General features: G+C 37.9%; 1 protein-coding gene across 1 annotated transcript in view; it reads left to right on the top strand.

Moving 5' to 3' along the window:
* The window catches only part of LOC122789361 (growth/differentiation factor 10-like), a 175,979-nt gene extending 167,218 nt beyond the window's left edge, over positions 1-8,761 (top strand). Inside the window, exon 3 of the mRNA XM_044056750.1 lies at positions 7,552-8,761. Within this exon, the coding sequence (XP_043912685.1) occupies positions 7,552-7,743 (192 nt within the window). The 3' untranslated portion in view covers positions 7,744-8,761. The remainder of the gene's footprint in view (positions 1-7,551) is intronic.
* The last annotated feature ends 17,701 nt before the right edge of the window (positions 8,762-26,462 follow it).

Below are 26,462 nucleotides of genomic sequence, written 5' to 3'. Positions count from 1 at the left end.
AGGTACATTTCTTCTGATTTTTCTTGTATTTTGTCTGCCTCAGTAGTATACATCAGTAGAAAAGTTTGGCCACTGAATGGTACTTTACTGGCGAGAATTTTTTCTATTTGTATGTGCTCGATTTATAACAGGCATGCATCAGCTTTCACATTTTTTAATATTAATGACAAGTCATTTTATAATTTGTAATAATTTTATTTATTTTGCTTTTGCTTACTGGACTTGTCTGAGTGGAGCCTGAGATAGAAGATCCAACATATTATAAACATTTTAAAATAGCAATTGCAAACCATGGCTCCTTCCTAAAACTCCAAACAATCCTATTAAGCCATATTCTTTTAACAGATTATATCAGATGGCAACAATTTGAAATGCTAGGTCGCACAAGTGCGAGTTCTGAAACATGGGGACTGAATGGCCAAAAAACACATTTATATATACTAAGTCCAAAATGGTCATTTCTCAGAATATTTCCTTTTCTTCTAGGTAAGGTGATCTTGAAGTTAGAATATACATCTTTGGGAGTGTGAGGGTGTGGGGACTTGCCCTGCATTAAAAAAGTTTAAAAGAGAACAATATTTGAGATGCACTCATCTTCTGCATTTCTGATTTTGTTTTTTTTTTCTTTCATTGTGTCAGCACTCAGCATTTTGAGTGCCAATATTTCAAAGGGAAGGAATATCATTCAGCCCTTGTTGACACCATTCCAAAATCAAAAGCATCCTGGTTTCATTTTTATACTATTAACATTAGTAGTGGTTAGTTTAAATTCATTATTTTGTTTTATCTTTCGCTTTCTAACATTATTTCCAGCTGTATTGCATCAATATTATGCTCATTTGTTATTATCCAGATTTCTTGGAATACTTTGCATTCAATGTTCATTTTTAGTGTCACATTAGTTTAGAAAACATTACCTTGATCACCTTAATTGACTTAATTTTCTGACCCAACCAACATTTTAATTTTCTTTTTCAGACTCACGTAACCTTCAGTCAAGCAGAAAATGTACATCATTGCCACACTTTTTAAGTTCCTTCACAGACAATCCTATTTCTCCACACTAAATACCACATTTTTATGACAAAATTATATTAAGTGATTCTCTTCTCCACACATAAATTTATTTTTTAACATAATTGATTGTCGTGTAACCTTTTGGTCATTCTAAGGAATGAAGAAGGACCTGTAGCCAAAAAAGAACAAATTCTATGCAAGTAAAATCATTCAAATATAAATTCACAAAAACCCCTTCTGATCCTAACTTGATCAAAGTCCTAATGTATCCAGTGTTAAAGTAAAGTTAAGCCCAATGAGTGTCCACACCACATGCCTATTGGTTGGCTCCCTACTTTTTGTAGAAATACAAACAGGGGTCCCTTTTTCTCTACACAATAGCATTAACTGTCTTATTTTTAATGTATTCCACTGTAGGAGTAGTAGCAGCATATGATTTAGACATCTACAAATTGCCCATTTATATCAATTACCTGAATTATTACATGAAGAGCCTGAAGTTGATTTTTACTATTTGCTGCTCATTGTCCTTCTCAAAACCATCTCCATAAGATCACACGTCCTCATTAACAGGTAAGACGAGACACTGTTCTTCTTCTTCTCCTAATTCACCATCATTCCCTCAGTGTCTCCCCCTACTGGAAAGCACTTTGACTACATCCAACAGAAAAGCCCTCTGTCTTTCTCAGTTTCTGACTAATTTGTATATATATATACATATATATATATATATATATATATATATATATATATATATATATATTTACATATTTATTTAAGTTTGATGACCAAGGAAGTCCACTGGGCCAAGAAGAGCCCGTTTTCAGTGGAGGCCCAGGGACAAAAGCTCCACAATAATTGCAAGTTACATTTCACATGTTACAAAAGGACACAGTTCATACAGCTAATTAAACATTTACAGATAAGCTCCATGATATTTGCAATTGGCTTGTTAACAATGTTACAAAAATGAAAAGACATAATTCAATACAGAAATTTTAATATTTACATAACGTGAATATTTTTGTTATAAACTCAAATGTAGGTTTAACATTTCAAAATATATAGCTAGTTTTTGGTAGGTGAGGGATTGTTTTGGGTGGGATGAAGTAATAGTAGAGGTAGTTGGATGAGTCAGTGCAAGGTGGAATTGGGGGGTAGGGGTTTAAGTTGGAGTGTGGCAAGGGCATTCGCATTTGGAAGAAAGATGAGAGTAGCTGAGATTTGAAATTTGTATAGTTAGGTAGGTTGCATAGGTGTGTGGACAGAGTTCCACTGTTTAGCTAAGGAGTTGGACAGCAGTAGATGGCCAGGAGGTCATGCAGGTTTGTGGACCTGAAGGAGAATTTGTTTTTTGGATCTGAGTGAGCGGTTGGGAATGTAAGGTTTTAAACAAGTAGCGAGAGCTGGGCAGTTGGCAGGTTTAAAGATGAGCTTGTGGGCAATGGTGAGTTGTACATAACTGAGGTAGTTGGGTAGTTCAAGCCAGTTGAGGGTGAGTGGCAGTGGTGGGATGAGTTTTTTGAATTGGTTGCAAATTTGAAGATCTTGTGGTAGTAGGATTCAAGTTTGGACCAAAGACCAAGATGGAGATTGGCAAAAAGAGGAGCAGTATACATGAGGGAGGGGAGTAGGAAGGTGGATGCAAGAGTTTGATGGGTAGAGGGGCTTAGGAAGCGGTTGTGCCTGTAGAGTAGACCTAACTTTTGGTGGGTTTTCTTGATTGCGGACCGGATGTGGGTGTCAAATTTTAGTTCTTCATCAATAATGATGCCAAGAAGCTTGGTGTTTTGGAACAATTTCAAGGAGGGTGCTGTTTGGCTCTGTATGGTGAATGTGGATTTGTCAATGGAGTTTTTGGTAGGGGAAAAAACATTAATTTGGTTTTATTTGCATTTAGTACCAGATAGTTTGACTGCATCCAGGTTTCTGTTTTGGAGAAGGCTAGTTGGGTTTTTGCTAGGAGCTTGGAGGTGGAGAAGGCTGAGCAGATGATTGTTGAGTCATCTGCATATTGGATGATAGATGAGTCTGGGATGGACTGGTGAAAGTTGTTAATGAATAGGTTGAAGAGAAGAGGGCCAAGAATAGAACCTTGTGGGACATCTGTGTGTGTGGGAAGGAAGGGGGAGGTTGAAGTTTTCCATTGGACAGCTTGTTGGCAGTTGGACAAGTAGCTGGAAAACCAGGCATTGGTGGTGGGAGAGAGGTGTAGGTTGGAGAGTTGGGATATAAGTAGGGTGTGTGAGATGGTGTTAAAGGCCTTTGACAGGTGTAGGAATAGCGTGGATACGAACTTGCCAGAGTCGCACTCGAGGTTTATGGTTTCAAGAAAGGAAAGAAGGGTGGTCATGGTGCTGTGGCCAGGGCGGAAGCCATGTTGGGTAGGGGAGAGGAGATTGTTTAGTGTTAGGTGTGCCATGATTTGTGCTTGCATTGTTTTCTCTATTATTTTAGAAAGAGGGGAAATGATGGCAATAGGCCTGAAGCTGGTGGCATCAGTATTATTGCCACCTTTGTGGAGGGGGATAATGTAAGCATGGCACCAGATAAAAGGGATGTATGATTCTTGTATGGATCTATTTATAAGAATAGAGATGGGATAGGCAATGCTGTCTGCAGATTATTTGAGGAAGGTGGGTGGAAGGTTGTTGGGTGCATTGTGACAGGGTTTGAGTTTGAGGAGAAGTCTTTTTATAGCTCTTGTGGGGATGGGCTTGAGGCAGAAGGATGTGGAGGAATGTTGATGATTGGGGTGGTGGCTGGGGTAGGAGGGGGTGTTGATGGAGGAGGGTGGTGGGAAGGAGGCTAATTATTTAGCCATGCAGTCTATGAAGAATGAGTTGAACTGGCTGGCTGTTTCAAGGTTGGAGAGGTTGGGATCTGGGCAGGGGTTTTCTTTGTTGCCAGGATGCAGCATGGATGAGACGGAGTCAGAATTTTTGGGGATTTGCTGAGTACAAGGAATGGAATTTGGAGTAGTGGGCTTTGCGGTCTTTAATTATTAGTTTTTTTTTGTGGAGTTTTTTAGTTGCTTATACTCTAGAAGGGTGTTAGGGTTTTTATATTTTGATATTGTTTCCATTTTCTGTCCCTTTGGTGCAAGGCTAGTTTAGTATCTTTTGATAACCATGGGCAGGTTTGGTTCGAGGTGAGGCTTGCTGATTGAGAGAGTTAGGAATGAGTGGTTAAAGTAGGAAATGGCATCATCTGGAGGAAGGGTTTTCAGAGAGGATCAGTCAGTATGCTTTAAGCATTCAGAGAAAGTTAGAGGGGTGAAAGAGGAGAGGTTGTGGGTTTGGATATAGTGGTGCTGTTTATGCAGTGCAGATGGGAGACGGTCGGCAAAGGCCAATAGGTGATCACTGAGAGGATCAGGTAATGTTCCAGCTATGGTGATAAGGTTTGGGTTAATTGTTAGGCTACAGTCAATGATGGTACCATCTTTATTTGGTCTGGTTGGAGATTGTATTAGTTGGGAGATGTTATACATGTTGATTGTGTTGGACTGGGCTTCAGAGTTAATAGTATTCCAGTTGATGATGGTATCATCGATTATATAGGTTTAATTTTTTTATATTGTAGGAGAACCAGGACAGGATGTTTTCAAGAGTTTTGATATTATCACCAGGGGGAATATAGAGGGCAGTGATACATATGGACTTGTGACTGTTTATTTTTAGTAAACCTATTATAATTTCAGCGTTGGCAAAGGTTGGTATTTTATTGGAGTAGGGAGCTATGGTATGGGAGGTGGGGTAGATTATTGCTACTCCACCTCCTTTTTTGTGGGCTCTGTCATTGCGAGTGATTTGGAAACCTGTGGTAGGATTTCGCTATCTTTTATATAGGTTTTCAGCCAAGTTTCTGAAATGGCAGTAATGTCGGGGTGGTTATGGCAGAGCTAGGCATGGAGGTTAGGGAGTTTGTTTTTTAGGCTTTGTGCATTAAGTGTTGTAAGGGTCCGGGGTTGGGGTGGATGTCGCTGGCTAGTGAGAGAGAGATGTGTTGGAGTAGAAGAGTGAGGCAGTGTGCTGGGCAAGGGTAGCTTGGGTTGTGTGAGAATAGTGATTTTCTGGTACCACATTTAAGAGAGGAGTATGGGGAGGTTGGGTTGGGAGCAGTTGTGGTTAAAAATAGATTGGGTTAGAGGTAAAGAGTTTATGTGAGATGGATGAGTGGGATGGGAAGTGAGGTTGATGGTAAGATGTAGTGGAGTGTGTGTGAGAGTTTTGACAAGGGTTGGGAAAAAGTGTGAGATAGTTAAGAGAAGAAAGAGAGATTAGTAGGGCAAATGGGGTTATAGGGAAAGATGTTATGTAGAGCATTGTAGGAGGGGTGGATGTTTGGGGTGATGTGGTTCTACAGGTGGGTGGAGTTTGTCTTAGGTGTATTGTGATTGGAGAGGTGTTGGGGAGGAGTCAGGGGATATATAAAAGTACAGGTAGTGGGGGCGGGTGAAATTTGGGCCAGGGTAGGAGAGCTGAGTGAGCCTGAAGGGCTACACCTTCTGGGAGGAGCAGCAGTCACCAAACAGAAAACAATCAGTGAAAAGGTTAGCAACTACAGAAATAGGGCAGCCTATTGTTTTGGTTTAAATGTTACCTTTCTGATTGTTTTTATTATTTATGCACCAATGGAGAGCTGCAATTGACTGAGAAGTAGGAAAATAATGTAGTTATGCCAGGGGTTTTAGAAAGGGACATGCAGTAAATTATAACTCAATAGCATTCTAATTAAAAAAGAATGGAATATGATATAAGCAAGTACACTACTGGGGATCCCTATGAAGCAAGAGCAGAAAAGCTAAGTCAAAAGACGGTGCCTTTCTACATCAATTTTTTTTATAGTACAATTATAAGTACAATTATAAGTACAAATGGTACTTACAGTTATGCACTCTACTGAGGGATGCCTGTGGGACAGACAGAAACAGAGTGTAGTCAGGCAAAGGTTTTTAATATTTAAAGATGGCACCGCAGCTCAGGGGAGGTAGAACAAGAAGGATGAAGGGTGGCTATGGACCAGGACTTGGAGAAAGCTGTGAGAAGCGAAAAACAATCAACCAGCTAGCCCAGCTCAGTACCTAAAGGTGTCTGTTTATCTGTGTGAATATATATATATATATATATATATATATATATATATATATATATATATATATATTGTAAAACAACATTTTCTAAGCATCTTGGTTACAAAACTATGTTTTCTGAATGTAGAACATCCCAGACTGCATTTGTAATATTCATTGAACAAAGACTCTACCCAAACTTAAGGTTATTCCTTCAGACCCAATAATTATCAAGTTGAGTTGCCATAACTTTGATCCATTTGAGCGGAAATTCTAAGGTTCTGCTTCAAGTAACCCACCACTAATATATGAAAGACACATACGTAGAGCAGCTTCATTCAGAATGTCCCTGAGGTCCCAGGGCCATTCTGCTGATTTATGATATAGTATAGTGCTCCTGTGATTGCCTTGATATTTTGTATTATTATCAAAAGATTTATTTTGATTGTTGAAGTTTATGTAAATAAGCTGCATATCTGGCTTCAACAGTAAAAGTTTGATGAGGAGTAAGTAGTAGTCAAAATAAAGTCTCAACCTGCAACAACTGCTGTTTAAAAAAAATCCAAATATATATTTTTCTTGTTGTTTTAATTGGGATTAGCACCTCATTTTCCTGTAGAAGACATTTAGTGAGCTAAGCTGAAAGAATCAGAATTTAACCATGTGTTCTGTAATCCAAACTTCTACTTTGCTGCTGGCACAGCTAGTGCCATGGTTGGTATTGGTGTCTTACACTGCTTGGGATTCTAGCTCATTGCCAACCTAGGGAGTGTTTTTTGCCGGGTGTGCATATCATTGCTGTATTGGTGTGAACTTTCACTTCTTTAGTTTCATCTCATATTCTGAATAGATGGAGGTAGATAAACTGGCTATACTGCAAACTGTCTTTTCATATGTATGCTATGATATTATGGTGTTCTGTCCTGAATTCTATCTTGCCTGATATCCACTGCTTACTGGTATGTGCTCATGGTCTACACAGCCCTAATTTAAATGTGTTAATGTACTCAGTCAATAACTTTCTTCTGATTTTCTGGGGGGGGGGGGTGTTGAATGTCACAGATAGCTATTCTGCATGGATCATTTCATTATCCTGGTTAACGAACGCAAAGAAGCAAATAAGTGGATCATTAGTAACAATAGAAGTAAGGCTTACAGCTGTGCAGCTTAGGTGCTACCAGCAGTTATATGCTAAGAAGCCATCTTCGTTTAACAACATCCAAGAAAATTATTGTACTATTTAACTGGTATCCTCATTTCAGGAATTACTGTGCTATTGCTTTATATTCATGAATTATAATCTATTCTAGAGTTTATATACTATTAAAATTAGCTGTAATATATAACTATAATTCAAAAGTAAAGTATGAATAGTGTGAATAGCTGTATCTTCACAATTAATTACTATAATCTAATGTAATGGATTCTATGAATAATTTTAATAACTTATCTGTTTCCAGGTTGTGCAACCATCAAATCATGCCACTATACAAAGTATTGTCAAGGCAGTCGGAATAATCCCTGGAATTCCAGAACCTTGTTGTGTACCTGATAAAATGAACTCTCTTAGTGTGCTTTTCTTGGATGAGAACAGGAATGTTGTCCTGAAGGTTTATCCAAATATGTCAGTCGAGACATGTGCCTGCAGATAAATCTGGACAGATTGGCTATGAAGAACAAAATAAGGGATAAGGATAAATCATTTCATTCCATACACAGCAAGAAATGAAACAATTTTCAGACAAATTTTACAATAGCCAGTCCTATCCTTCTCGCTGTGCTTTCAGAAGATGCAAAGTAACTTAAAATAAAACAAGACATTTTAGACTCTACAACCCAGTGTAATCAAGTACTGTAACTGTATTTTACTGGCTAATGTACTACACAGAGAAAAATATGATGAGAAAAAGCAAACACTGAATTATGAAAAGTCCAGTAAGCTTAATGGAATCTTAATGTGTTAGTTATGTGCCAGTGTTACACATTACCAGTGTGCATGTGTGCGTGTGTGCGTGTGTGCATGCGTGCGTGCGTGCGTGTGTGTGTGTGTGTGTGTGTGTGTGTGTATGTGTGTTATACCATAAACAAAAACAAGCCTTCACTGTGTTTAATTGTCATGAAACTGCAGAAAGTTTGATGCTGATGCAGAAATTAAAAAGTTAGATAATAGAATGCTTTTTTTCTCAAGGATGCTGAAAGATTTTAGTTAAAACAGCCATGGCATAATGTTTGTTCAGAAATAACAATATTATATTTCAAAAGATAGGATAAACCACACTGGTATTTGAACTACAGCTAGAATTAAGGACTGTTCTTCGATAAATAGTGATGCTTAATGTATGAAACTTGCAGCCACTATTGTTTACTTAGAAAAAGCAGCAGCAGAAAATCTTGGAACTGCTACATCAAGGAAACATTTTTGCTTAGTCTGGAAATCTGTGCGTGAGGTTTAGTAGTGTTCAGAGATGTCAAGAAAAAAGGGAAGAAAATCCATTTGTTCATCAGCAGATTGAATAACTGGGGATTGTATTATACTTGCTTTTAATATTTATTTTTTTCAGAATGAATGAGTGAAGTGTTTTGTGACCGTATGATATGTATGTTGTGGCAACTTTGAATGGATTTTTTTAGGAATTATAATATAAATATAAATATAGATATAGATGCATTCAACAGAGAAAATGCTCTGTTACCTTTAAAGTTATAATTGTATGCGTAGCACAGTAAAGCAGATACTTTTTTCAATAAAGTGACCAATAATTATTAATTTTTGTAAGTTAAAATATCGTGTTCAGTTAATATGATTTGTACAAAGACAAATATATATATGTATATGTAAATTAAACCTAACACAAATACTGAAAATATATCTTTTGAAAAAAAATTCCCTTTTTGAAATGTTTTGCTTGAATTATTGTTTTTAATGAAACTATTTAACTTGCATGACAGCCTACTTTATTTTTCTGACCAGTTATATGCAGCATGTATTAAATATTGCCCTAAGCACACTCCATAGATATATGTATCTGTGTGCATACATACATACATGTATATGCACACACGTGTGCATGAGAGAGAGAGAGTGAGTATGCGTATAAGTTTCATAACAACGCTTGAATTAGGGCATGTGTAGAGATACAAGTTTATTCAGTAATCCACAAACTAAAATCTTACGTACCTTATATACCTTACATACCTTATATACCTTACATGGCTTTGCTGTTCCAATAAAAGGAAGCAGTATCTTAATAACAGAGTTTGATCAAACAACCCTTTCTGGATACAAGTTGCCATTTTCCAGGTCCAACTTTCAGCAAAACGGTCCTTCCACTGGTGCAGGCCATGGTCAGCCCAGCTGGGCTCTCACTTCATGCTTTCAGACTCTTCTCTAAGGTGATCCCTCAGTATGAGGGACTAATTTCCTAACTCCTGTTTGCAGGCTACTTCCATATATACCCTCTTGGTTGTCACTCAGTGACTTGTAAGTTGGATATTTACTGGCAGACTATTCATTTTTCCATGCTGTAGTATACATTTTGAGTACATAGTGAAAGACACATTTCTTGTTTTCCAACATCACCACACAGATTTGGTGAATCCTGACACATCATTCAAGATCAGTATGTAACAACTATCCTCAGCACAAAACCAATGATTTTGGAATCAAAAAGATGGGATGCAGACCCCAAAACACTCATCATCCTTCTGTTTGCAAGGCTGGGCCTGCATACTGAAATACTTGGAGGGATAGTGCCCTCTGGCAAAATTTTTTAATTCTGTTTACCTTCTTACCCATCACAAAGGGGCATGATCTGTTTTCAAACTGAGGTGCCTAACTAACTAATAATACTTCAAGATATAGAAGGCCCACCTTGTTACCTAACAAACAGTATTTCAAGGCATAAAAGACCCATTTAACTGCTAGACAATCTTTTTCAGCAGCTGAGTACCTTCTCGCTCTGTGGGCTCCATGGAACTGATAGATGGCAATCCTTTCAAGGCTGAGCAGATCAGTCCCGTTCCCTTCATGGAAAATACTTCCATTTTTATCAGTTCTGTATTTTTTTTTATTTTTATATGTGAAACTATTACTTGTATGCTAGGATTTATTTTCTGCAACTGTCATGAAACTGAAGTAATGTTTACCAATGTAGTGTTTTTGTGGAAATATTGTGTAAAAATCTATTTTAGGGTATATTACATTTCATATTTGTATGCAGAGTTAGTGTGAGGGAGGCAGGATTTAGAATTTGTTGTAAATGTTAGAGAAAATGTTTACCTTAGAATGTAAATTTTATTTTATCAGAAGGTTCACTGACTCACTCAGCATACTTCCTACATTTGATGTTTTCTTCCCAGCCTAAACATGGAAAAATTATTAATCTCCATGATTCTTGCTTTCCTAGTTTGCAAAATGACAAAAAAAGTTATTAGGGAGTCTTTTGGTGCCTTTCCAGCTTCGTCCCTGCCGCAGCCACCAGTTGGTGTTCTGATGTAGCCAGTTCTGGTCCCTTGGATCATCCATCCCATGGTCATGGTTCCTCTGGTACAACTTCTGCATCTGGAGGGTTTCCCTCTTTGGCATGGGAAAGCAACTCTTGGTGGTCTCAGAGGAAGAAGTGCTTGAAGTCATTAACTGGAATAAGGTGTATAATTCCAAGGCTCATCCCCACCCATATTTGGGTCAATCCTTTTATAGGGAGTTTCCCACAAACAAAAAGCAGAAACTTAAAAAGACTACATAATGAGGCACCCGATTCTTAACTCTCAAGATGTCACTGTTGAAAAGGAAATTTAAAATCTTCTAACACAATCATCTTCTCTAAAAAATGGACAAACTTGATATGAAACTTGATACAATAAAAAAGAATTATAAAAAAGCAGACAGGCCTGATAAGATTCATTGTGAAAAAACAGAACTTGCAAATAAATGGAAAAGAAGAAGCACTAGTGGCACTGTAGAAGAACACCACACTGAATTTTTATTAAAGCAAACGTATTTGTACTTGTTGAAAATATTTATCTGACTGGAAATTAAGACCAGAAGAAACAACATCTGAATCTATGGTATTCCAGAAATATGAAGGAGAAACCAGATAACTTTGCTACCAATAACACCTAACCAACCAGAAGCTATACTTAAGTATAGAAAGGGTGTACTCCTGACTAGTTCCTATTTCAAAAAATAAAAGAACTTATAAACAATAGTAAAACTGATATCTAGTCAAAGCAATGACCTGATTTTGAAACAAATCCTTCTCCAAAAGTTGGTGAAAATATTATTTGAAAATGACTATTCCTCAAATGTGTGATAAAAGGAAGAAACAATTATATTAATAAAATAATTAAACTGTAGGATTAAGACCATTTACTATAGCACACACGAATAAAGATTTTTTTTAATCAAGAAGGCAAAAAAATTTGACTCATTAGAGGAAGCCATGGCATACATAAAATAGAAAAAGCATTGGAAAATACTGAAGAAATGGAATGAAACACTGCAAAATTAAAAAAAGGCGGAAAAGAAAGTCTGTAAAAGGTATGAGAGACCAAAGAAACTAAAGGACAAATAGTAATTCAGTATTATTACAAATAAGCATCCTTCTTTAGTGTAAGGATCAACTCTAGACTTTAGTCTAACTGAGAGGCCTAGTGTAATGGTTTTTACACTGTGACATTTTATGTCTTAAATCTTGACAGGTTAAAAAATGTACTGTCAATTCATAATAAATTTGAACATTAATAATACATACTGCTTTACCATCATATAAAAGGTTTCATTTCTGTAATCAAAGGAATATACAGAAAGGGTAGTATATTCAGTTTAGTCAAAAAATAAGATGCAAGTGTGCTTTCATTATGCAAATATGCCTCATGGCGGTTTGGATCACAAATCATCAAAAGGCATTATTTAGAAGCACGAGACACTGTTAGACACTTTATTGAATGTTTTTTGTTTGTTAGACATTTGGAAGATGTCACAAGATAAAATAAAGTGCATTTTTACATTTTGCAAGCCCAACAAAGTCACAAGAATGAATATGCCTTCACGACATCTGGGGCATCTCCAGGAATTAGCACAAAGCTTAATTATCAAGCGTGATGTCATCATTTGTGTTATGTGTCATATATATTCCAGGAAGAAGAGAAGGCTTCAGGAATGCCACAATATCAAAACTATATTAATTCTATGCATTTATGCATTATTTGTTGTTTTTATGTTTTACAAAGTCAGTACAATACATCATGTTTAACTCAGTTGGCTGATAAATCATTCCAAATAAAAAGAAAATTATAACTTTTCTAAGATGCAGTATTTGGATTGCATCATCATATCAACAGGTAAGTTCAAAACGTATTTATATTTTTTAGTCAAACTAAGAATTTTATTAGAAAGAAATAGCATTCGTATATTTTAATTCCAATTTGAGATTTTAATCTTGAAAGCAAATGTCAAGAGGTTTTTTTTATAGTTTCAGTTTAAGAATGTCAGAGGTCTCATTCTTAAACCTATGCATTTTATCCTTTGTGACCTTTCTGCTGTCATACACATACACAGCAGGTGCACAGAACAGTAGTCTTGGCCAATATCAAAGACTGAAACAATACTGATTTCATGAACGTTAATGGTACTGAAATTTAGAAATGTTCATCATTGCTTTAGAAACCCAAAATACTTGGAGAAATTAACAAGGGAACCAACAGGGCTGTTTTGTGTTGAATGTTAATAATTAACAGGGAAAACATTTTGAAAGACAATGATATCTGCTTACAGTTTTAGCAGTTTTATACCACACTTAAGGGATTAAAACAACTATACTTATAAAACTTGTAATATGATGAACAACTCTGTATTTAAAATGAACAGACTGGATTTAATTACATCTCTACTTAAGTGTTGTAAGTTTTATGACATGGAAATAGATCAAAATAACCATAAGAGATTAAAAAATCTGTCACACAGTGAAAGGAACTGTGTTCTATTTGTGATACAAAATTTGTTTGATATGGTTTGTGGGTTTAATACAGGCCATGCCTATAACTAACATAAAACAATCTAAACATCAAACAGAATATGTCAGAGATATTTGCATTCAAATGGAATTGCTCTGTTAAAAAGGAAATCAAAGCTGACAGAAAATTGTGAGAAAGCATTAACATGAACATCCTAAATGAAGTTCTGAAAAATCAAGTGTCTGTTATTGTATATGACAAACCCAACATATGGAATCATAACTACACACACACACACACACACACACACACACACACACACACACACACACACACACACACACACACAAACGTGACAGAATTCAATAGTCATATTTTTGAATATCAAACAAGAATATTGAAAAAAGTAATTTGAGATATTTGTAACTTATATACATGTGCTTAAATACATTTTTCATATTTGGAGAGTTAGTAATCAACCCATTATGTGGTTTATAGCTCATATGAAGCATGAAATACATACTTCAATATTGCTATTATTTACATGTTAAATATTTGTTGCTTAGTAATGGGTTTGGAAGTTTCATAGGGTATACAAATATGACATCATTCTGCAGCTGTAAAACTTAAAGAATGACTAGTTTAATAAGTTTAAAGTGTTGCAGTAGTAGGGTATAGTAGTTTGTTAGACATGCTAGGAACTGCTATCTGTGTGTGATTGGACAAGAAATGTTAGTAGAATATTTGTTTTGCTACGTTATAAAAAAGGAGGAACTATTTGTTTTTCACCCATGAAGACAATAACATTTAGTAACTTTTTTGTAGAAATGTTATGCAAGTCTATAATTTGTTTTTCAAAATTCAGCATTTATTTATTTATTGCCTTTGTTGACCAGAGTACTTACTGACTTGGCTGTGGTAGCCCCTTTTCAGCAGGGGCCTGGGAAAATGGTCCAGCAACAGAACAGGAAATTTTACACAACCAAGAAAAATGTAAAGTTAGAGTTATAAAGTGGACATACAATAACTGAAAGGCAGCTGTACCAGAAACAAATCTGCAGTCAGAAAAATATTAATTCTTTACATATTAATAAAAGGCAGGTTGCCATAAACAATGAGATTTAAATGCCAAATTATAAATTTACATTTATGGGTAGGAGAAATAAAAGAGGTGGTGTGGAAGCTATGAGTAAAAAGTAGAAAGGATGTGATAAATTATGTTTCTGCTTTGAATATACTCTTATGATAAAAATCATTTGATAAATATATTGAATGTCTGCTTGTTATATCAAGAATTCCATTATACATGACAAGACTTTAAAGAAAATTGAATGAATGAAATAAAAAAAATAATTTAACAGTAATTAATAAGTTAATGACACTAGTTTATGGGACTCCCTTAAAACATATCTACGTGAAAAAATGAAATATTGGTGTTATACAAAGATAAAACAATGGAACTTAGAATTAACCGAGATACAAAATAACTTCACACAGCCAAACAATGGTTACAAAGGAATGGTAAAAATTGATTAAAAACATCTAGATATGTTATCTCATAAGATTAAAATAACTTCAGAAAAAATAAAAATATATTCTTATTCAGTGACAACCAGGGAACTACATAGACTAACCAACAGGAGTAAATTGACTTCAAGGAGAAATTACATTGAGATTTCTCATGATCTGACTTCGGGTAATGAAACCACGTATGCTGAAGACATTCTAATTCTTTTTAAAGATTGGTATGATAAAATGAATCAGATAAAACATGATATTTCTAATAAAAAGCAGACTGTGTAATATTTAAAGGATATTAAAACATAAAAATAAGTTAAATGACAAATTTATGAAATAATTAAACACATAACAATTGGTAAGAGAAAAGAAGTAGTGAAAATAATCAAGTTAGAGAAATCTCCAGGTCTGCATGGAATTACTCTAAGAATTTGTAAGTCATTTTCTTTAGAAGCCATACTTTTGATCAATAAGGTATACAAGCTAATACAAACTAGTAAGGTGATTGCTTATATTCAGAAATGTATGATTTCTCAAATCATTAAACAAGGCAAATAACAAGATTTAATCTCTTTCTACAGGGAAAATGTCATTACTTAAAACTGGTTACAAAATCTTCATTTCAGGTATTGCCTATAGATTAAAGAACAGAGCGGAAGTTATAATTCATAAAGACCAAACTAGATGTATAGCTAATAGGTGACCACTTGATAACGTGATAAGAAGATTTACACTGTTAGATACTGCCAATATTAATAAAGACATTTATTAGAAATTAGTCTTTACATAGAGAAAATAAGCCGCAGTGGTGCAGTGGTAGCATTGTCACCTCACAGCAAGAGGTTGTCCCATTTGATTCTCGGCTGGAGTGCCTTCTGTGTGGAGTCTGCATGTCCTCCCTGCGGTCGAGTGGCGTTCGAAAGACATACGTGAATGGGCGTGCCTTCATTGAATGCTGGGCGTCGGACTGGCACCTCGGCACCGTAAAAATCTACTGCCAATCATTAGTGGATCGGAGTTCTGCTGTGGTGACCCCTAACCAGGAAAAGCCAAAAGAAGAACAAACAGTCTTTATATAGAGAAAGCCTTCAATAATACTGACTGGTAAGTTTTATATAGAACTTTAGAATATCGTGGCTTATACATACAATGAGAATTCTATACTTCTGTTGAGAATCATTTGACAAAATAGGCCCATTACTTCCTTAGGATCTACAAATAAAAAGCAGCTAAAGAAGGATGTTAGTGTGCAACACTAATATTTACTTTGGTAACAGAATCTTTTGCAAACAAAATAGGAATAATCAAAAATTGGAGGGATTAACATTTCAAAAGATGACTATTCAAAATTAAGTTGTTTGCTGCTGATGTTTTGTTAACTGCAGGGGATAGAAATAATTCAATACAAGCAACAGATAATTCCATCAAAGGGAGTTTTCAAGGCAGATTACTTTTTCTAAGAATGCTATACTTTGGGGACAGTTGAGTAGTCCATGATGTTATTGAAGTTATTTGCAGTTGGATGGGGGTGAGTCAATAGTTATGAAACGGGTCTATATTAGATGATCGAACTTCCAAAAGCTCGACCGTCATATGGTCGACACCATATGATCAAACTTTCAGTATTTCGAACATCTAATAAAAAAAAATAAACTACACAAATAACCTACCTGAACGTTTTAAGCAAGAGGGCAAGCCCCCCTGCAACCCCTACACCCCCACTATTTAACTATACCAACTCCGAGATCGCACTACAGTGCAGAAAAGGGAAATCTTCCCATTCAGCGCTGTACAGAGATCTCCGTTAAAACTTTTGAACTTTCAAAAGTTCAGTCATATGGTGTCGACCATATGAAGGTCGAACTTTTGAAAGTTCAAGTCACCTAATACAAACCCTTATGAAAGAACAGCTAGTAGAGGAAGATTGGCTAGGTCTATTAGTAGGAATTGAGGTAGTGGGGAATTGGTGAAGGGGGGAGTATATTATTTATTTATTTATTATTTATTTGACATTTGTTAACCAGGTTGGTTCAACTGAGCCAGAAGCCCATTTTCACTGGAGAGCAGAGGAGAAAAGCTCCAGTACAGAAACAATAAACAATTTTAATACAGAAGCAAAAAAAAAAAATAAAAATACAGTAGGTAAGCTAAAAACATTAGATAAGTGAAATAAAAAAATACTTTTTTTTACAGCAAGAATAAAACTGTAGGTAATATATAAATTAATCAGAAGTAGAACATTTCTAATACATGAATTTTATTTTAGAGATTGTAAATTCTAATATTTACAAATATCCATGTGAATGGAAGCCCAAGCTAAATGAGTGTAAAACGTATAGGTGAGAGTATGTGTTAAGAGAGACAAAAACTAAGTTATGGTGGTGAGAGGGAAAAGTACCATGGTGTGGTTAGGTAGGATCCTGACAGGAGCAAGACTTGGTGTTAAATAGGTGTAGTCTAAATTCCTTTGTAAAGTGCCATGGGTGGGGAATGGATCTTATATGTACAGGGAGTTTATTCCAGGCGTGGGCTACAGTACATTTATAAAGTAGTTTACCAACATTTTTGTTAGGTTGATAAGTATCTAGAAGTTGCTGGTTGGATGTGGGGAGAGAATGAGTGGGGATGTAAGGGGATACAAGGGAGGACAGGGATGGGCAGTTAAATGGGTGGTGTAGTATAGTTGTGTTATTTGAAATTGTGATAATAGGAGCAGCTGGGTGAATTCCAGCCATTGAATAAAGTTGAGTGCAAGACAGTGGTGAGAGTTGTAATGGGAGTTGGTAGCAAATCCAGCTATTTTATGGTACGTTTGTTGGAGTTTAGTTAAGGTGGTGGTCTGTATGTTAGTAAGGAATGGGGCAGCATAGGGAAGGGAGGGGAGGAGGAGAGGGGAGGAGGAGGATATTGGTCAGCCATAGGAGTTTCCGGGCCTCTCTGGCAGCAGAGTTGAGAGTTTACACTTGCCCCTGTTCTTAGCACCCATTTTGACCAGGAGTTGGATGTTTAGACCCTATCAGGGTTGTAGTTATCAGGCCTGATAGGTGGCGGGCAAGTGTGGTCCCGGTCCTTTAGTTAGGGGTATGTATAAGGTCTTTAGTGCCCTAACTGTAGATAATTTTATATATACTGTGTGTGTGTGTGTGTGTGTGTGTGTGTGTGTGTGTGTGTGTGTGTGTGTGTGTGTGTGTGTGTGTGTGTGTGTGTATATATATATATCTATATATATATATATATATATATATATATATATATATATATATATATACACACACATACATACACACACATGTGTTTTATATATATATATATATATATATATATATATATATATATATGTATATATATATATATATATATATATGTATATATATATATATATATATATATATATATATATATATATATATATATATATATATATATATATATATATATATATATATATATATATATATATATATATATATATATATATATATATATATATATATATATATATATATATATATATATATATATATATATATATATATATATATATATATATATATATATATATATATACTTCATCCATATATATCTATATATAGATAATATAGATGTACAGTATATCACTGTGTAGGAAACTGAGGAATAGATGGAAGAGAGAGGGGAAGGGTCAAGTTTTAATGAAGTACACATGCTGAAATAAGACATCTATGAGCAACTTATGGATTATTTGTACTAGCTAGCTGGGGAGCAGGGAGAATATTAATTAGATTATCTGACAGATAGCAGGGTCCTTCTGGTATTTGGGCTGTGGCAGTTTCCCTCTCAACAGTTCAGCCAGTCTTCCCAACAAAAATCAGGTCCTGTGTGCTTCTTTCAGCACTGAGGTGGCCATGGGATCATGCAGCATTGGGCTGTTACTGTGGGATCAGTAGCTTGTTTGTCCTCCTTGTGAGCTTCTAGTTAGCAGAATAGGGTCTATGGCTATTCAGCAGCAGGGGAAAGTAGAGGGTAGCTCAAACTCCAGTGAGGTTCAGAAGGTTTCTTTGGCCTGCCCACATGGTGGGGTTCAGTGGTTAGCGTGTCTTGGTAATGACCTTGGAGTCCAGGGTCTGGAGGGTTTTCCCTTCTTTGGTCTTCTGTAGCAGTGATAATAACTGGCACTTGGGGCACTCTGTTGGTTGGTGAACCTGTTCTGTGAGCTGCTTTGTAGGTAGTGCAGATGTGCTTCTCTGGGCCTGGTTTTAATGCTTCTTCTCTTTCTGCCTGAGTTGATATGGATATGCACTTACACATTGGGGATATGGACTGGGCAACCTAAGGTTAGCGAGGGACTTAAAGGGGCCAGGAGGCAGTGCATTGCAGAAGACAAAAAGAATCATACTATGGAAGAGGTAGCTGCTCTTAGCTAAGCTTCCATTTGAAATGGATGGGAGTGTGCCATACGGGAAAAATGACAATAAAAAAAACAACAGAGTGAGAAAAGGTTTAAGGGTTAAGGGGATCTTACTTAACATCTGTCTAGAATTTTGCAGTTTGTTCAGATGTTTGTCTTCTTATAGTTTCTGCTGTTTCTCATAAATGGTGTTTTCTGACAAGTTGTTGTAGGATAAATGAAAGCCACTGGAAATTCAGACTGCTTATCCTGCAGAAGAGCATGCACATGCACTAAACTTATAAAGCTTAATGTTAAAAAGGTGTCCAGAGTTTGGGTCATTGCCCATCCCCACCCAGTAAGCACATTGTCCAGCAAGGTACAGCTACAGAATCAAAAATAAAATAAGTAACCCAAGGGCCCAGCTAACATTATGTTGGATTGCAAGTGATTAACTGTAGCACCTAAAAGCCATGGGTGATCATTAGAAGTGAGGTGTGCATCACTAATCTTGGCAAGCTGGACCCCATAAAGGAGATAGGAGGGGCAGTGGGATAGTCTAAATTGTAGAAAAGGAAGTATACATATAAAAATTTCTAAAAAATGCTGCATGGGCTTAGAGGGATGAAGCTGGCCAGAATGAAAAAGGGGTTCTCCTGCATGTACTTGCCTTCCTTTTACAGAACAACAGTTTCACTTCAGCTGGTTGGGTGGTTTAGTGAACAACCTGTGGTGTCCATCCACTACTGGTAGATATATGTTGGGATTGGGGAGTAGATGCTGATGCATACTCCTCAGAACCTAATGGGGTCTCAATGCCCTTCAGCATAGTGAACATTCAGCAGCAGCAACAACAGAAGTTATTTCAAGAGATGGTGTCACAAGAGTTCTTCCAACAAGCATGAATGTCTAAGCTCAGGCAGCAAAATACGTCATCTCCAGCTAGAGGAAGGTTTAAGAGGAAAACTGTGGAGAAAGATCCAGCTACAGAGACCTCTGGGAAGAAAGGGAAAAGGACGAACAAAAGGGAAGGCAGAGGTGATGCTGTCTTGTCAGTAATTCTCCAGCTGACCCAGGGTAACAATGTTATTGCTGCTCTTGCACAGGGGTCTAGGTCATAGTTAGGTATCAGAAGATAAGTTGCAGAACTTAGAAGGTCAGAAAAGTGTTAGCATACAGGAATTGTTAAGGTCATCTATGCAAGAAGTGGACAGTATTCCTTGGGGTACTGGGATGGCTTGGGGAAAGATGCTGCAGGACAGATCCTTGAGGCCATCATCCCCTTTGAGGAATGGGAACTTTCCCATTTGCCTGTGCTGCTAAAAGGCCCTTGAGGGTTTGATGAGGTAATACTTTTGCCACCTGATGGGGACTTGTAAAGAGTGCACCCTCTACTAACAGATGGATTACTCATGTTTATCATGCTGCATATACTGTTATCAGTGAAAAAGAATATTTGGATAGGAGATTTTGTGGATATTTTCAATCTCATCAGTGCTGATGGGGTCAAGAGTTTTGCTGAGGCTGAGATCTTGTAGGTAAAGGATTTGTCAGCAGTTCTGGCAGTGTTAGGAAAAAGGGCCCAGGGAGATTTTGAGAAATGGGGATAACTGTGTCTTGGGTTTGGTTTACCTAATGGCAGTAATTTTAGAAAAGGAGTCTCAGCAAGGGCTTCCACTTTTAGCATATTTTTTGTCTATCATAAAAACTTAACACTTGAGGGTGGGCAATATCTTGTTAAATGCAGTGGATAAATCATTGCATTGGGATATTAGGCATGCAGGGACCAGGGTGGATAGTGTAGGGGGACAAGACAAGCTAGGAAAGGAAGGTGGGGTAGGCAAAAGTAGAGTTGTTGGGTGTTTAATGTAAGGATATGCATTTGGCCAGCATGAAGGTTTGCCCATCTTTGTTCACATTGTGCAGGCCCTCATGGGGCCTTGAGGTGCTGGTACAAGGAGAGAATATTTTTACCTTCACAGGATGGTGGTATTGTGGGGGTCATTGGAGTTATCAGATTGGAAGGGGTAGCTTAAGGAGAATTAGGGACATGCCATCCTTTCAAGAAGGGGCTGAGCATCTGGTATTTCTATTCCTCCATTACAGTGGATGTTTTAAGGAGGTTCCTTCAGGTGTACCCAGACAAAAAGGTAGTCTGGGAGCCTCTACAGGGTTTTGCATTAGGTTTTTCATTTAAATCAAGGGTGGGAGGTAGCAGGCAGGTTTGTAGACATTTAAATTCAGTCTGTGCAAGGGAATAACACAATAGCTTTTGGATAGGGAGGTCTCAGTGGGGAGATTATTAGGACTATTAGAGGTCCCTCAATTTACCTTATTCAGAGTTTTGTCATCAGTCTTGGTTAATTCTGTCTGACACATCATTTCTCTTTTCCAGATGGCAGTTTGGTGAATGATCTCATTCACAGGTGGAGGTCAAAGTCCAAAATGCTTCCCTGGATGACCTCTGGCTAGCTAACCTGGATGTGTCCTACCTAATCCCTATCTATTAGCAAGACTGGCCATTGCTGGGAATGCACCTGCAAGGTATATTTTATTTTGACATTGTGATGCCAATGGGCTGTGGAGTGGCTTGTGTCACTTTCAAGAAGTTAATTACAGCCTTACAGTGGATCTGGGGAGGGTTTGGGGTTTAAGGACAGTGTATTATTTGGATGATATTTTGCTAGTAGGGCAGAGTAAATAAACAGTGGAGGAGGGTGTGTGTTTTTTTGTCTAGCTGGGGGAAGATGTGGGAATATCACTTGTGAAAGATAAACAGGAGGGTCAGACAGAGTGTTCATATTTTCAGGGCTGGAAGTGAATGACAAGCAGGGGCTGTTCCACCTTCCAGAAGTGAAGTAAGTCAAGTTGACAGACAGGACTGGCAGTTTGTTGAGTAAGTAGAAGGCCATATGGATGTTCTGCGGTTATTGAATTGTGCATGCAGAGGGGTAGCTCCAGGCAGAACTTTCATTAGGTAGCTAGTAAACTTGCTAAGAGGTGCCAGGTAGAAGTATTACTGGGTCAGAGTTTTTAAACTGGTTAAGAAGAATATTGTTATCTGGCTGGACTTCATCTATCATTTTAGTAGTATGTCCCGTAGGCAAAAACACTGGGTGTCTTTTGAGAAATTGTAGCTATACACTGATGCAGTGTTGGAAGCTAGAATAGGTGTCTATTTTAAGGGTAGTTGGTTTGTTGAGCAGTGGTGTGATAGTTGGCCACTGGAGTGAAGAACAGAGATCACCTTCCTAGAATCTGGACTGCCTCTGTGGTTTGGCAGGAGGATTTCTACAGGTTTCAAGTGGTGATTCCAGAGACATGGGTAAAGCCAATATGAATGCCAAGGGAGTTGTGGATAGTTGGCTGAGCATAGTTAAATGGTTAGTGCAACAATCTTGAGCTAATTTGACTAGGAAAACATAGTGCTATGTATATAACTTTGATGGAAATACATGGTTTTCTTTAGGGATTAACACACAGCAAATGGGGTTAGTCAGTGCAGTTATTGTCCAGGTACATGAATGCCAGATAGACATTGGGGAGGCAGTAAATAATCATCAGGGTAAACTTGACAGCAATTAGTGCTTTGGTCAGGTTTTCAGGATTGAAGCACTTTACAAAACATTGGTGCATTGCACAAATCTTGAATAGTTTGGAGAGGTTGCATGGCTTGGTGTTTGATGTTAGGCTTCCTTTTGGAAAGCATTTGTTATGCATCTTGTTGAAAGGCTTTCATGCATTAGCAGGTAGCTATTTTCAGTATGTTTTGTGGGCCTCCCTCTCAGTGGTTATGTATGAAGGTGCATTTAAGGTCAGCAAAGTGTTGAGGAAACTTAGATGGAGGAACGTGTACATTTCTCAGAAAGATGTTGTGATTTCAGTTTGTAGATCCAAAACACATCAGGTTAGTAGAGGCCAGCAAGTGGTGGTAGGTAAGAATGAGGACATGTAGTTCTGTCCAGTGGCTTGGATGTTAGTGTGGAGGAATTTAATTCAGGGTATAGGTTCAGACTGTATTTACTTATTTATCTTGATTCAAGGATGATTCCCTAGTTGCTGCAGGGCAGGTTTTTTTTTAAACATGATTATGAGGGCCTTAGTGAGATGTGGGTTAGATGGAAAGAGGTATTCTGTGCATTCTTTTAGAATAGGTAAGGAATAGAAGCCAAATCTATCGAGGTCACAAAATGGTAGTGAGAGAAATGAGCATGTAATGCCTTTCATTCCTATGTTAATTCATCTTCAGTTTCTGGGGGAAGGGGGGTTTGCAGTTCATTTAGTTACCCTATAAGCAGGCAAGATGACAGTTGTCATTTTGAGACATTCTAATATGTGCTGGGTAGCTAAGCAAGTGGCAGCCACACCCACAGGAATCCTCTTGGGATTTGATACTGCTTTATGGCATGTATATTAGTGGAGTTACAAAAGACTATGATGGAGCGATATAATTAGTAATGTTGAAGTTTTAGAGGAAGAGTTTGTTATTCCTAATTTTTTAGTTATACACTTGAGGGGATGACTTGGGAGTAGTACCTAAAAGTAGGATTCTTTCATTGAATTTTTTGATCTTTGAATAAGAAGTTGCTCCTGGGAATAAGGTTAGTTTGGTCTGTGATCATTCCAAGATTGGTGTCGAAATTTAACGTCAGTTTTATGGTGGTAGAAGGAGCAAGGAAGTTTGTTAAGTGTAGGGATGTACATATTGCTCAGGCTGTAGGTTTTTCAAATTTAGAACTTTGGGAATTTAGGGACAAAGACCTGTTTGGTTCAAGCAGGATGGGATTCATCTGAGCAGTATGGAACTGAACATATTTAATGTGAATTTATCTCTGTTTCTGGAAGAGTTGTGTGGGTTTGACAGCATTTGTAGGTGAAGGGAAAGGAAGGGGAAACAGGCTGTTTTGGGCAGTCTGTTGGGTGGAATAATGGTTGGTTAGATGGAAAATCCTTTATTTCCCCCCTTCTTTCCTTAGGCAAAACATGGAAGTCTTGTCCAGCACCTGGCAGTTGTTGAGGCTGGAGGAGCTGTTAAGTATTCCCAGTGGATCCGAGAGCGGAGAGCTCGCCATTATCCTCTAGCCCACTAAAAGTAATTTCTCTAAAATATGGACTTGTGTCTTTTCAGTGGGCCACCCGTTTTTTCCCTAGGGGACTAATTTCAAGTATTACCGCCATTTCATGATGAAAATATGTTTAAACACTATTCTTTTGAATGACACGCGTGCTATTGGGACTAGAACCTGCTAACCACTTGGTCCCTTTCTATCTTATAAACTTATATACTAGTTTTTTACAGGTGTAAAGGGATGATTGGACTAATTTCCCCGGATTCACTAATCTTCCATGCAGGACTAGCTTAGTCCTGCACGGAAGTGACCATTTAGGAGTGGCACAGCAACAAGCCATGCATATTAATGAAGGCATGCTGGCTGAGCTCCTAAATGGACACAGAGCATGGATGAGTGCAGGGGGCGTGTCTGAGAGCAGAGCTCTCACAATATACATGCCCCTGCAAACAAGAACTGCAGTTTAGCAACAGCAACTGTTACCCTGTCCCCCTGGCATATCAGCATGCTAATCTCTTACATGTAGGCAGCATTTAATGTCATATGACTGACTGTCAGGCCTGTACATATTTGGAAAATGCCTATGAAAACAAATCTATCATTGTGCAACTCACCAAAGGTTTATGAGGGCAATAGTCAAAATATGCCCTGGTTTCAGCTGCATATTGTCAAGACATGCCCAGCGTGTGTGCAATAAGAGATAGACAGGTATGTGCATAACATCAACCTGTAATCTGGGAATATGTGTAGAAACAGTCAGGTAGTGTTAACAAACAATGCCTCCACAAGTATATCAGGTAAGAGGTATATACTGCAGGTAAAACTCAGTTCATGTATATAGTTGTCTACATCCGTACCACTTTCCAAACTAAGGCCATAGGGTAGTATAATAATACCTGTAAGGTACAAATCACAGCACTGACTAGGAAAGTAATGAGAACTACAGGGATATGCATGTTGTTAATTGACATCTTTCTCTCCCCCCACCATATCTGCAACAATAAACTAAATACACAACTCTTTCGGTATGTGATCTATTAAATCTACTGTTGGGACATATGTCCCATTGTTTGATAAATATTTAAATTTGTTTCTATGCATGTGGCATGTTGAAATACCTCCACATTGGTGGCATGCTGCCATCAATGTACCTGCATGCTGTTGTAATTGCCAGTGTGGTTCCATATATGCATGTGTTCTGTTTGCTGTGCAACTGTTCCATATCTGGTGTTTCGGGTTAATGGGAATATCTATGCATGCCGTTATACCTAATCCTACTACTAACCTACATATGTTGTAAAACACCATAGCACGATTGGGAAGGCCAGTCCCAGCGGGTGCACCTCTCCCACCTCATCTGGCCGTGGCACTGGGCACTAGCACATTTGGGGCCTGCCCTGGGACCTCCTCGTCTGCTTCGGGTGAAACAGCCTCAGGGGATGGGACTCACCCCCCCTTGGAGCAGTTGGGGACAGGACACTGTCACCCTTCGCCAGGTCCGTGGTGTGGTGCATACCGAGCTCCGCAGGGAGTTTGGAAGTCTGCTACGCCAGCTTGAGGGCCGCATGGTAACACTAGAGGGTCAGCCTGGCCATCCTATTCAACCCCCAGCACAGCCACCTTCGAGGCCATGAAGGTGTAGTGGTGACTGCCCATGGGTGGGGACCTCAGTCCCACTGTTTCCACTAGGGGGTTCATGGGCTTCCAACTTCCAAATACCCCTCCCCATCCAAGGTGTTTACCTCCCACATGTGTCATACACCACCCTTGTATGCTGTCTTGTCTGTCTTGTCTGTTATCCTAACCAACCTACCTCCCCAAATATACCTACTATCCCTCCCCAACATCCCACTCTCACCTTAAAAAAAAGGCAATCTGTTCCCAAAAAAAAATCTCGCCCCATACATAGCTGTCCATTTTGCACACGTGTCCACTAGACACATGTAATCTGGTCTAACTGGCTTCACAGCATATTATTGTTGTCCTTACCCCTCTCTCAGGGGTATGAGTATCCAAATCTACCTTCAAATCAGTGTATATCCACAGCTGTTGCTGTAGAAGAAATGGGCAGCTATGGACCTTCCCTACATCCATCCTGCACATCCCTAACTATTTTCCCTACTGTCTTTCCCTCTTTGTGCCCCTTTTTCACCACTTTCCTACCAACCCTTTTTCATTTCTTTAAAAGAAATCAGCACAGGTGTAAGCGGGAGTAAGCACTTTTAAGCAGCAGTAAGCAGGTTTAAGCTCGATTGCACGGGGGTAAGCAATCCCTACACAGGTTAATCAATTGAGAAACTAAATCAGTATAAAAAACTGTAACTGGAAGTTAGCAGTGCTTACCTTTGCGAAAGCCCATGCAAACCTGCTTACAACTGCTTAAAAGTGCCTTAATCACTGTGTATCCAATGTCCCTTGTTCTGCCCAGCAACAAAATAAACAGCCTTTACAAGGCACAAACCCA

Source organism: Protopterus annectens, chromosome 14.part0, assembly GCF_019279795.1.
Source record: "Protopterus annectens isolate FY-2018-M chromosome 14.part0, PAN1.0, whole genome shotgun sequence".
Taxonomy (NCBI): domain Eukaryota; kingdom Metazoa; phylum Chordata; order Ceratodontiformes; family Protopteridae; genus Protopterus; species Protopterus annectens.
This window is presented reverse-complemented; position numbering and strand designations above follow the sequence as displayed.